General features: G+C 47.8%; 2 protein-coding genes across 2 annotated transcripts; both read left to right on the forward strand.

Annotated features, from left to right (window-relative positions):
• Positions 1-5,787: 5,787 nt before the first annotated feature.
• Positions 5,788-6,744, forward strand: LOC122916896 (olfactory receptor 13C7-like). The gene has a single exon (XM_044264282.1). It carries the CDS (start codon positions 5,788-5,790, stop codon positions 6,742-6,744), a length of 957 nt encoding a protein of 318 aa, XP_044120217.1.
• Positions 6,745-12,062: 5,318 nt separating this feature from the next.
• LOC122916897 (olfactory receptor 13C7-like) lies at positions 12,063-13,019 on the forward strand. The gene has a single exon (XM_044264283.1). It carries the CDS (start codon positions 12,063-12,065, stop codon positions 13,017-13,019), a length of 957 nt encoding a protein of 318 aa, XP_044120218.1.
• Positions 13,020-13,251: the final 232 nt, after the last annotated feature.

A 13,251-nucleotide genomic window follows, 5' to 3' on the forward strand; every position in this document is an offset into this window, starting at 1 on the left:
AAATGACCAAGGGAGGACGTGCAGGAGAGGGAGAAGAGAATGCCCAGGTGCTGGGAGAGCCCAGAGGGAGGCAGGGGTCAGACCTCCTGGCGGGTGGTGGGGTTGGGGGAAAATGATCCAAAGTCTTTCATGTGTTGAAGCTGCCTCACCACTTGTGTACATCCCTGCCTAATTCCCATTCAGTGACTTCGTTGGTTCTTGAAATTGGCCATCGTGGCAGTGTTTATACCACAGAAATCAGCAAATGCTCCAGATCAGGGCTTTTTGACCTGGAGGTCCTGTTGTCGAACTTGACCAGCACACCGCTGGAGGGCATGAGTGACAACTGACCTGACAACGGGGAGTGGGAATCATCCCAGAAGCAGCAGCTGCATAAGCAAAGACACAGAAGAGCAGGTGCAGGAGAGATGGTGCAGTCAGCAGTGTGGAATATGGCCGGAGTGTTCTGGGCAGGTGCTGCTGATGGGGAGGGAGGCGGGACTGGACTCTAGCTGGTCTTCGGGGGCATCCTGAGGAGATACACTTCTGTAAGGGCTCCAGAGGCATTTAGGGAGTTTAAGTAAAGGTCTGCTGTGGTCAAATTTCCATCTGAGGTTGATCCTTCTGGACACTGTATGGGGGAAGATTGGGGGCAGGAGGACAGAACTAAAAAGACAGAGAAACACTAAAAGGCAAGTGAAGATAAGGACGTCAACTGGGAAGGGATGAAGGGGTAGTGAAGAGAGAGGTTCAGGAAATGTTCGGTGGATGCAAAATACAATCCTAGAGTTTGGTTGCGTGTAGTAGGCAGGAAAGAAGGTAGAGTCACTATTTCCTGCTCAGATGATGGGTGGATGCTGGGGACAGGACTGAAGTAGAAAACACTAACTGGGTTGCTAGTTTTAGGAGACAAGATGAATTCATTCTAGTGCACAGTGTGTTCATGAATGGAGACTCACTGACTAAACATCTAGAGTGGCTGGAGGCCTGGGGTTGCTGGCCCTTCTCTGCCTCTCTGGATACAATTGCTACTGTACCCCCCTAAGAGATGACCAGCAGCCCCCTGAAATGCAAAGTCAGAGTATCTATGGGATTCCCCCCTTCACCTCTGGGCTGCTAAGGTGCCACTTACTCTATGGTGAGGACTCTCAGACAAAGTGGACCCAAGGATAGAAAGACCCCGAGAACAGTGACCCAGAGGAGGTCCACAGGGGTATGGATGGTCAAGGGCCAGGAGCTAGGGGCAAACAAGCCTGAAAGAACAGCTGACTCCAGAGCAGAGGGATTCTAGGCAGCTGCTTGGATCATTCACAAAAAATACCCTCCTCCTCTTAGATTCCTCCCAAAGAATAACTAGATTCCAATTCTAGGAAACATCTAGATGGACCAGTGCTTCTCAGACATTAGCATGCATCAGAATCATCCAGAGGACTTGCTAATACAGAGATTAGACAAACATGTACACACACACACACACACACACACACACGGATAGAGGTGGACCCACCACCAGACTGATTCTGTAGGTCCAGGGAGGTGCTCAGGGATCTGCATTATTTACAAGTTCCCACGTGATGCTAAAGCTGCCTGTAGTTACACTTGAGGAGCACTGAGCTAGATTTCTTACAAACCCTGTGTGTGGGATCTCAGGGCACTGAGATTAGAAGTATTGCTGAAAATGTCTGTCTTTATTTCTTCTCTCTGCCTGCAGACCAGCCAGGGAATATTTGGGTTTTAATTGGCCAAAACAAAGCTTTATGTGCCAAAAACATCCTTATTCCATGTGTTTGGGTGTGTGTGAATGTGAGTTTGCCAAAGATGAGTGGAGCTGACTGAAGGGGTGCTCTGAACCCCAGCAACTCCCGTATTTTGTAGGGAGGTATCTGCTTATTGTGGCTTCCTGGGGACAAATGTGGACATAACATCCCATGGAATTCACAAGGCCTGTGACCAGATCCCTGGTCAAAACTTTTTAACCTTTCTCAAAAACGCTTTGAGAGTCTTTCAGGAATCATTCTAGCACATTCTCTGTGCGAAAAGAACCACCACCATTTCGAGATAAAACCAGGACTGGAATCAGGTTCTATAAGGTTAGGGAAACAGAACTTCCTTGAAGAGGGAAAAGGGAAGAGGCAGGAGGGTGAAGTTGTCTCCATGGTAGGTGAGAGGGTCAAGGCTTTGTTTCTTCATGGAAAGGAGACTACTCACACAGCAAGCACTCAGTGGAGACACAAGGGTATAATTTCCGAAGTCTGAATGCTGGACTATCTCAGTAATACTTGCCTGATTCACTGCTTTGTTCCAGCAAGCCTCACTTACTGGGTATGCCCATGTTCTCCTGCCCCTCAAATTGTTTCCATGCTTTGTACCATGAAGCACACAGACCACAGGACTCACCTGACTAGACCAGTGGACTCCTGTTCTAGGGGCAGTTAACCTGCGAGCTCTCTGGCAGCCTTACTAGATGATGACTAACCAAACCCTTTAGATCTGTCTCTCAGGAGCTTGAACTCAAACACCAGGATATAGTCAGCAGCTGGTGGAAGGAAGGAAGGAGAGGAAGGAGAAACCACAGTAAATAGACAGTTAGGCTTAAAAACCCAGAGCCATGGTAAGCTGAAGATGAGTGAGAGGGAAAAGAGAAGGGGCCGATTAGGAGTAGGGCCAGAGTGGTTGAGTCTTCTGTGTGGTAGAGTCCTAGAGGCAGGGGACCCAGAGCTCTGCCTTAGGGGGGCCAGATTATATTGACACTGGGTGCCTGTCTAATGACAAGGCCCACCTGCATGAGCCCTATAACAACCCCTTGGCCTGAGAAAACCAAGAGTGAGGGAGGGACAGGCTCCCAGAAGCCAAAGATGTTAGACACCATGAATCCCAGGCTGGAGCCCAGTGATGGAGGGTCCCTCCACTGCTCATATACAGGTATCCCTCAGATTTACCTCAAGAGATCTTGAGGAGCATTAGGTGAGACAAGATCTAGGAAACAGTTATAAATTAGTGGCAACTTTTATTAATATCAACATTTCACCATCATCTCAAATATAACAAATCCAATAGGCCATAAACTCCTCACAGAAACTGTTTTTCAGTCCTATCTTTATTACTAGTAATCAATGAGTGGGGCACACAAGATGTGTGAAAATTCAGATGACTGAAATATCAGAAATGGTGCTGCAGCTATCCCGACCAGCCAGGCAGGCTCTCCTCCACGTCACCAGCTGCTTCCCAGCATCTGCGATTTTAGCCACTGTCGACTCCTGTCTTGCCTGTATCCCTCCCAGACTAACCTCTAAATCCTATCAGTTTTTCCTCCTGCATGTCTCCCCGTGCCCTCTTGCCCCCGTCCCTGCTATTTTTGTCCTAGGCGAGTTCTGCATAGTCCTCCTGAGCACAGCCTCCTGGACAGCTTTGTGGCTTTCTCAGTCATGCCTGCTCTCTAGATATTTCTACTCTGCCGGCTTCTCTGAAGACAAAGACCCATTCCTGGTCATCATGTCCCCCATCTCTACTCTTTGGTACTTGGCACAAGGCTTGGCACATATGACATGTTCAGGGCAGTTGTTCAGAACGGTGGGCAGGTTGGTGAGAGGGACAGGGGTGGGTAGGGGGAGAGAGAGAGAGGGAGAGGGAAGGGGAGAGAGAAAGAGAATGAACACTGGGTCACTGAGTGGAGGGGCGGAGGTGCCTGGATGGCAGGGAATCTGCCTGGCTCAAAGTTCCCTGGGAATATTTGAATCACTGAGACCCAGCTCTTCTTCCTTCCAGGCTCTCTGAGGGCAATGACAGAGCCATCTTGGGCCCATTTTTTGTGATCTAAACCCAGTGGAACTCTGATTACCTGGCCAGAGGAGGTTCTAAGCTGAGATTTCCTTGGAGTGAGAGGGGGGCGTTGGGTAGATTTCACAATAATGCCTAATTGGGTCTACGAGAATGAAGTCTAAATTCTGAGCCTCTCACTAAACTTTAAATTGCTTCTGGGATAAGGCCTGGCCCCAAAGCAACCCAGCCTTAATTCCTGAGAGAGCCATCATGGGGCCCTCTGGAGAAAGTGTGGAGTTCAAGGAAGAGGGTGCTGGGTCCAATAGCCAGGCATGGCTTGCCAGCCCACACAGGGTACAGTCTCCTTTGGGCTGAGGCTCCTGGCTGAGTCTCAACCTTGAGAGTCAGCCTTTGTCTCCTTGTCTCACTGAGCATCAAGGTCAGGCAAAGGCACCGTGAGTAGCTGTAGCTTCTATGGACTGTGACTTGTGGCTGCACTTTGGACCCTTCTATACCTGGGGTCATTTAGAGACACCTGGAAGTCAGACAGTAGGTGACAATGTGCCCATGTTAAGAACGTGTATCCATGCTGTTTTGGGTCCCCTGCTACAGGCCCTGATGACATCTGGTGTTCCTAATCTCTTTGGCAGTAAAATTGTGATGATCTACACTGTGGCTTGGATGTTCTAGGCAGCTGAGTAGAAGTACCTGTGACAATGTCTGCAAAGTATCTATGTGGCACTGGAAGGCATGTGACTCAAGCCCCACTCAACTGACTCTAAGGGTGAGAGTTATGAATGGGCTCTGACCATCAGGTAAGATTTCATTCCTTGGGCCCAAGTTCCAGAGAAGCAGAGGTGCAGACAGGTCAGCTGCAGTCACAGGAGGCGACACACAAGGCCTGTGCTGCAGGTCAGGTTTCTGGAGTCTTTGGTGGGAGCTGCAAGTGGTAGGCTCCAGAAATTCAATTTGGTCAGATTTTCCAGAGAAGAGGGTTAAGATCAGATGAAGTGATTTACACTAACTACATTCACAAAATACTGAAGTGTAAACCAGATACTGTGTAAGAAAACTATTAAAGTAACCTTATGTTTTCAAGCCATATATTCTCTTCCTATATATTCTCTTCCTATAAGACTGTGTTGGAAGTCCACTTATTTTTTTTTTTAAGATTTTATTTATTTATTTATTTGACAGACAGAGATCACAAGTAGGCAGAAAGGCAGGCAGAGAGAGAGAGGAAGGGAAGCATCTGCTGATGAGCAGAGAGCCTGATGTGGGGCTCGATCCCAGGACCCTGAGACCATGACCTGAGCCGAAGGCAGAGGCTTAACCCACTGGGCCACCCAGGCGCCCCTGGAAGTCCACTTATAATAGAAACTTGCTGGGCAAGGAGAGAACTAGATCCATAGGAATGGGCCACATGACATCAATGGCTGGTGTCACTGAGCTGAGCTAGTCTGAGGTCCCAATTATATGACAGAGACAGAGTTACTCAGAGGCTCCTGCTTTTCTGTAAAGTGTGGAAGACACACAGCATATGCAGACATGTAATTTTTGCTTGAGGTATATTAATGTCATTGACTAGACAAAAATGTCTTTTATTTTATTAAGCTTCTCTGGATTTCCACATTCTGCATTTCATGCTTTTGACTGATACACAGACTAACTTTAGATAACTTGGTCTTTTAGTTGAATCCCACAAGTTAAATTTATTTACAATTTTAGGGACCTCATATTGTGATCCCCATGTAGTATATATATATTTTTTAAGATTTTATTTATTTATTTGACAGACAAAGATCACAAGTAGGCAGAGAGACAGGCAGAGAGAGAGAGGGGAAGCAGACTCCCTGCTGAGCAGAGAGCCTGATGCAGGGCTTGATTCCAGGATCCTGAGACCCTGACCTGAGATGAAGGCAGAGGCTTTAACCCATTGAGCCACCCAGGCACCCCTGTGATCCCCATGTAGTGACTCAAGCAAGCCATCAGAAAACCAACACGTATTTCTGCCTTCCGTACTTTCAGGGATACAGGAGAGTATTTGAAATGGAAGCATCCAACCAGTCTGCTGTGACAGAATTTGTTTTGCTTGGCCTCTCTGCCCATCCAAAACTAGAGAAAACGTTCTTTGTGCTCATCCTGTCCATGTACCTGGTGATCCTGCTGGGCAATGGGGTCCTCATCCTGGTGACTGCCCTTGACTCCCGCCTACACACACCCATGTACTTCTTCCTGGGGAACCTCTCCTTCCTGGACATCTGCTACACAACCTCCTCAGTCCCTCTAGTCCTGGATGGCTTCCTCACTCCCAGGAAAACCATTTCCTTCTCAGCCTGCACTGGGCAGATGTTTCTCTCCTTTGCCATGGGAGCCACAGAGTGTGTGCTTCTGGGCATGATGGCATTTGATCGCTATGTGGCCATCTGTAACCCCCTCAGGTACCCCGTGGTCATGAGGAAGGCCACCTATGTGCCCATGGCGGCCAGCTCCTGGGTGGCTGGTGGAGTCAATTCCTTGGTGCAGATCTCCCTTGCAGTACAATTGCCCTTCTGTGGGGACAATGTCATCAACCACTTCATCTGTGAGATCCTGGCTGTCCTGAAGTTGGCCTGTGCTGACATCTCCATCAATGTGATCAGTATGGCAGTGGCCAATGTGATCTTCCTGGGGGTCCCAGTTCTGTTCATCTTTGTCTCCTACATCTTCATCCTCACCACCATCCTAAAGATCCCCTCAGCTGAGGGGAGGAGAAAGGCCTTCTCTACCTGCTCTGCCCACCTCACTGTGGTGGTCATCTTCTATGGGACTATTCTTTTCATGTATGCAAAGCCCAAATCTAAGGACCCCCTGGGGGCAGACAAGCAGGATGTTTCAGACAAGCTCATCTCCCTCTTCTATGGGCTTCTGACCCCCATGCTCAACCCCATCATCTACAGTCTGAGGAACAAGGACGTGAAGACCGCTGTGAGGAACCTGGTGGCTCAGAAGCACGTCACCCAGTGATGGTGGGATACGTTGTGACCCACACACTCTGATCACTTGAGAAATTCAGTGCAAATTAATACTAGGTGAGGGGCAACGGGAGTTCAGAGCCATGCTGCTTACAGTGTGGTCCATGGGCCAGCAGTGTCAGTATCAGCTGGAGATTTTTAGACAAGCATATTCCAGACCTACAGTTAACAAGATCCCTCCAGGGACTCATATGCACATTAACCTTGAGAAGTATTGGTTACAGGTGTGTAGTGGATGCTGGAAGCGGTGTATCACCCCAAAACTACCCCTACCCCACCTAGGGCTGAAACTCCTCTTACCTCGGCTGTTGGGAGTGTTGGTGGCTGACTGCATGCAGTTGGGAGTTCCTGCGCTGGTTCGCCCTTGGCCCTTGAGAGTTATGGGCAGTTCAAGTTGGCCCTCTGAACTCACTCCTGCTTCTTTCATCTTCACCCCATAGGTGTTGATCTTAAGAGCTCTCTCCTGCGTGAAAGTCTCCCCATCAGGGTCAGCTTTTTGGGAAAGCTTACCTGCGACAGAGAACAATTGCCAAATCTCAGCACTGGCTTGTGAGCTGTGTGTGTGATGGCCTACATCCTTCTCAGGTGTCTCTTGTACCCTGGCTCCCACGGACAGAAACTGGGTGAATTCCTTTTGTTCAAGGAAAAAAAATTATTCCCTAAAAACGATTTGCTAAGTTAAATTCCTATAAATGGATATTAATTTGTACTTATTGTACAAGTGTGTTTACTCCTGAGCCAAGTCGGCAGGGCTGTCTTACCTCCTGCACATGAGGGTGTGGTAGTCAGGTCTGTGGGGTGTTCTCCAAGTACAAAGATACTCGAAGTCTCGAAAACATGTTGGCTCTTAACTACATAACAAACACAAAACCCTTAAAAAAACCTTAATAATTATTTATTTGCATTCCTAAAAAAGAGAACATTATGTCAACTTCAGTAATGGATAAATGCTTATATTCATGAATCATATTTTAAAGATTTATTTTATTTATTTGAGACACACACACACACACACACACACACACACACACAGAGCAAGCATGCACAGGGTTGGGGAGGGGCAGAGAGAGAGGGAGAATCCCAAGCAGAGTCCATGCTGAGCCCAGAGCCCAAGGCGGGGCTCGATCTCATGACCCCGAGATCAGGACCTGAGCCAAAACCAAGAGTCAGATGCTTACACAACTGTGCCACCCAGGCGACCCATTATTTTAGAACAATCTGTAGTTAGTTACTTTCACTCTCCAGAGTTTTTATGCTTTTTGTTGAGAAATCGTAGAATCATAAATTGAATCACTTGTAAGCCAAATAATTTTAATAACAAAAGTAGAAAAATCATTACAAATATACTACAAAATTATACTTCAAGTGTGATTCAGGTGCATTTTGACATCATCTGGGATGGGACATCCTAAAGTAAGAGTGTCCAGGCAGAGGGTGGGGGAGTCTTGAGATGGACCCAAAAGTTCCAGATAGATTTGTCTTCAGTGCCTAAACATGTACTTAGCATACAGGTGCTAAAGGAAACACACAGATGTCTCTCCCCAACTACCTTTCAACATTCTCTTATCCCCCTCTACTCCTTGAGCTCGGAGACATGTGGCGTGTGGCTTGGAGATTTCTATAGATGGTCTAAGTGAGGGCTTGGAGGAGTTAAACTTTTTCCTAAGAGAAAATCCCAACATGCCAGTTCCTAGCCTGAAGCTGGTGGTGGTCTTTGGGTTATAGAGATGACTAGCAAGGGGTCTCCAGGGCTGCTTCTCCTCAGTCTTCATGAAAATGACAACAGCATTGGTGGAAAGGGGCTGAACCCATGCCTTATAATGAAATCTTTGTGCATTTCCCCTGTGGTAACATGAACCACCATGTCCACATGGGTGATGGGGACATACATCAAACTCTGATACCAACTTCCATCTTCTTCTTACGGAGGGAGCGTTAGTACCCAGAGTCTCTTATTAGCAAACCCACCCTGCAGATAAGGCAGGTCTTTGTCAGTTGCTTTTGATAGAGATTAGGCTTCAATCCAAGGCTCCTCCTCCCTGCCTTCCCCCTCATCAACTTCTAAGGGAAGATTCCTGTCCTCAGGCCCTGTTGAGCAGGCATGGCCAAGCTCCACACTGCCTGACTCTCACCTCCTGGACCCCAACTGAGTTTACCTGAAGGATTTTCGGTTCCCCATCACTAAAGATCTCTAACTAAACAAAAACTCTTAGCAAAATGCTAGTTACCTAGTTCCCTGCCTGGCCTGTGACTTCAGAGAAGCTTCTAAAGCTAAACTTGGTTGTTCTCTCACCAAGCCCAGAGCTCTCTTCTGCCCTCATGTCCTCTGCTGCAATCCGTAATCCTTGTTCCCCACATTGCTATAGCATGGCAGGACACAGAAAGAGTTGCTTCTTAGTGGGGACCTAAACTGCCCTGACCTCCTTCCTCTGACTCTTGCCTGCTCTGGGCTCCCATATAGCTTAGGGGCACCAGGCAATCATCTCTCAGACTGTAGCTGTCACTGGGACATTTCTGGAAATCAGAGGTGCCACCCTTGTCATTTCTGTCCTCTTTCTAGTGCCTGGAGCTGACCTGTGGTACATTTCTGTTGCTTCCTGTCTTTGAGGTTAAGGGTTAGAGCTGGTCAGCTCTGGATGGGTGCCAAGGGACAGCAGCAAGGGTCAGCTCCTGAAGCATGAATATGCCCAGTGTGTCTGCCAGGGCCTGGGCATACCTTCCACCTCTTGTTGGGACTCTTAGCCTTGCAAAGACAAGTACAAGACTCCTTTAACAGATACCATTGTGGTAAAAGCACAGTCAGACCTTAGTCATCTCCTCTATTTCTGGGAAGGTTGGCAAGGAGAGGATGGGAATTTTCTAATCTAAGGAACCTCTCTTTGTAGTGAGAGTTGAGATTTACAGTGTTGTCTATGACTTCTCTAATTGGGTTCATAGGACACAGGCCCTAAACTCCTATGAGGCCTTCACCAAACTTTAAATTGCTTCTGGGATTAAAACTGGCCCCAAACAACCAGAACTCTTAATTGCTGCATGGCTCCATGACAGAACCTATGGAGAGAGGGCAAGCGGCAGAGAACAAAGTGTGTCTGCCCCAAGCATGCAGGCTGGACATGGCTGCCAGGACCACTGGGAAACAGCAACTCAAGATGTCCTTCCGGCTATTATCTCACTGGGCATGGAGAAGGCCAGGAAAGGGAACAGTGAGAGCTCCTTAGCCTATGGCCAACCCTGAATGTTCTTCACCTTGCTGTGAAATTTGAAGGAACAACTTAGCTCCAAGACAGCTAAACAGAACTGGCAGGTTTCCAGGCCCAGCCTCAACAGATAGAGCTAGACGGGGGTGGTCATGGTGGGCAATTGAAGCAATCACCTGTAAGGCCAGAAGCCTTCCAGCATCCTCTCTACCATGAAACCTTCTGTCCAGGTAAGCTCCCAACCCCACCATGGCCTCATCTCCAACTCCATACTGGATCTAAGCTGAGCCCTCTCTTTGGCCAGAACTTCTTCAAGTAGGTGGGAGAGGAAAAACATGGTTGAGAGTGGGGACCTGGTCACAGCTCCCATGTCTGTGAAAGGCTTTGATAAGGGAAGGAAGCAGGCATGTCCTGGGAGTATAGGCCAGTGTAGGGATGGGGCAGGTGGTACAGTGTGGGGATAACCTTAGAAGAAGAAAGCTGTGCTTGATGTGAGGGAAAACCTTCTAACAGTCAAGGCTGTCTGACAGAGGAATGATACAACATAGCTCAAGGTATTCAAAGCAGAAATGGGAAAATTGCATTTCACAGATGTTCATACAATTGAGGGGAAAGAGGCAAACCCAGTTACATTGCAACATTCCTGCCAAGTCTGAGATTCTCCAGCCAATAGAACTCATGTCTTTGAAAACAGATCTCTCTTTTTTTCAAATGTTCCCAATTCTCACAGTTAATTTCCTCTGATAATTGCTTGAGGATATCTTCAGACTAACAGAAATAGTGTAAAGTCACAGAGGCAATGTGGGAAGCTCAGGGACCCCCCGCCCTGTCCCCCACCCCAAGCTCTGTTATAAGGCAAACATCTTAGAGAAAGGTGTGGCATCTCTATTTTTCCTGAGTATCCTAGGGAAAGCAAAGATGACCAGCATTTCATAATGGGTCCTTCACTCCTCAGTAGATCTGCTCTGGCACAACAGGGGAGCACTCATGAGCTTCCGTTTCCTCCTGTTTAACATGAGAAGCCAAGGCCAAGGTTTCCTCTAATGTATTGGGTTTACTGGTCTCCGCAACTGGAGTACATCATATGTACAATGTCTCTTTGGAGTGACCCCTCTGCAAGGCTGGATAGAATGGTCTGCTTTTCTGTGGGGTAGAAAGCATTACTGTTGTGTTGCCGTGCCTTTAATGGTCAACGCAGGTATGGAGGGGTTTGAGTGGGGATTTGTAGACTACAGAACAGCCACAAAAGCATAGAGCCTGCTCACAAAGTCACAAATGCTCACACTGGGAGGCATGAGGGACATTTGTTCTTGGATTTTACACCTGCTCCCCAGCCCTGGGGGCTGGTGCAGAATTGCAATGCTGTGGACAAAGGCCATGGTTACAGAGGGGGAATGTGGAAGTGCTTCCATTGGGATCTGAATGAACTATTAACAGGATTTTGCCTACTGACAGTGCAATGAAGGGAGAGCACCAGCCAAACTCACAAGAAATGAAGTATAAACCTGACATAAAGTAACAAATATAAATGGTAGGCAGGTCTTAATGTTCCTGACCTCTGCCCATCACCATCTCTCCATGTAGGACTCCACATGGAGCCAAAATGATAGTTACAAAATTACTATACAAACACAGAATTAGAGCCAGGGGAGTGATGCCAGGGGTTAGCATCACTGAGTGTGACAGCCTGAAGCCCCCAAGAACACTGCAGGGGCAATTGTGGGCAGGCAGGGCTGGTGAGAAGAGTTAGTCAGTGCCCTGGACCCATGTGTGCAGCACACCCTCAGGGTTCCTCTTGTGTGTTCCCATAGAGATCCTTCCTTCAAGTGTGTCAGTACTATTGATTTGGCTACAGTTTTGCCATATATTGCAGTTTGGTTAGGCTTCCAGGGCCTGCTCTTTCTGCTTTTGATTTGATATATCCCAACTTTTAAGGTATTTCAGTGGACAATGATTTTTAGAACTTTGCTGCTGATATTATACACTGGCATGACAAAAGGTAAATTTAATTAATAGATTCTAGAAGGACCTCATTGTTATCCCCACATATTGATCCCTATAAACATGTGTTTGCTGTCCTCAGTTTTCCTGAGGGTAGAAGAGAGAATTTAGAATGGAAGTGGCCAACAAATCTGTTTTGGCAGGATTTGTCTTGCTGGGGCTCTCAGATCAGCCAAAGCTTGAGAAAACATTCTTTGTGCTCATCCTGTCCATGTACCTGGTGATCCTGCTGGGCAATGGGGTCCTCATCCTGGTGACTGCCCTTGACTCCCGCCTACACACACCCATGTACTTCTTCCTGGGGAACCTCTCTTTCCTGGACATCTGCTACACGACCTCTTCCATCCCTCTAGTCCTGGATGGCTTCCTCACTCCCAGGAAAACCATTTCCTTCTCAGCCTGCACTGGGCAGATGTTTCTTTCCTTTGCCATGGGGGCCACAGAGTGTGTGCTTCTGGGCATGATGGCATTTGATCGCTATGTGGCCATCTGTAACCCCCTCAGATACCCCATGGTCATGAGCAAGGCTGCCTATGTGCCCATGGCGGCCAGCTCCTGGGTGGCTGGTGGAGTCAATTCCTTGGTGCAGATCTCCCTTGCAGTACAATTGCCCTTCTGTGGGGACAATGTCATCAACCACTTCACCTGTGAGATCCTGGCTGTCCTGAAGTTGGCCTGTGCTGACATCTCCATCAATGTGATCAGTATGGCAGTGGCCAATGTGATCTTCCTGGGGATCCCAGTTCTGTTCATCTTTGTCTCCTACATCTTCATCCTCACCACCATCCTAAAGATCCCCTCAGCTGAGGGGAGGAGAAAGGCCTTCTCTACCTGCTCTGCCCACCTCACTGTGGTGGTCATCTTCTATGGGACTATTCTTTTCATGTATGCAAAGCCCAAATCTAAGGACCCCCTGGGGGCAGACAAGCAGGATGTTTCAGACAAGCTCATCTCCCTCTTCTATGGGGTGCTGACCCCCATGCTCAACCCCATCATCTACAGCCTCAGAAACAAGGATGTGAAGACTGCTGTGAAGACCCTGGTGAATCAGAAATGCTTTGCCCGGTGAGTAGAAGGAAGCAGCATATCCTGTGATTCTGTGCACACAGATGCCCTAGGAAATGGCTACTTCATATGTATGGATTTGTTTGATAGTCCTACACATCAGTTCCATCATAAAACTGCCCAAAAGATGCACATCAGGATGGGGCTTTCCCGAATGACTGATAAAGGAACATCAAGTCTTTAGAATAAAGAAGGGGTTGTGCTAAATCACCTAGAAATTAGAATAAGTGACTATT

The sequence above is a fragment of the Neovison vison genome, chromosome 9 (genome assembly GCF_020171115.1).
Source record: "Neovison vison isolate M4711 chromosome 9, ASM_NN_V1, whole genome shotgun sequence".
Classification (NCBI taxonomy): Eukaryota; Metazoa; Chordata; class Mammalia; order Carnivora; family Mustelidae; genus Neogale; species Neogale vison.

What these genes read in the sequence shown, in the direction of transcription:
- LOC122916896 (XM_044264282.1), top strand. Translation starts at nt 5,788, where the DNA reads ATGGAAGCATCCAACCAGTCTGCTGTGACAGAATTTGTTTTGCTTGGC.
- LOC122916897 (XM_044264283.1), top strand. Translation starts at nt 12,063, where the DNA reads ATGGAAGTGGCCAACAAATCTGTTTTGGCAGGATTTGTCTTGCTGGGG.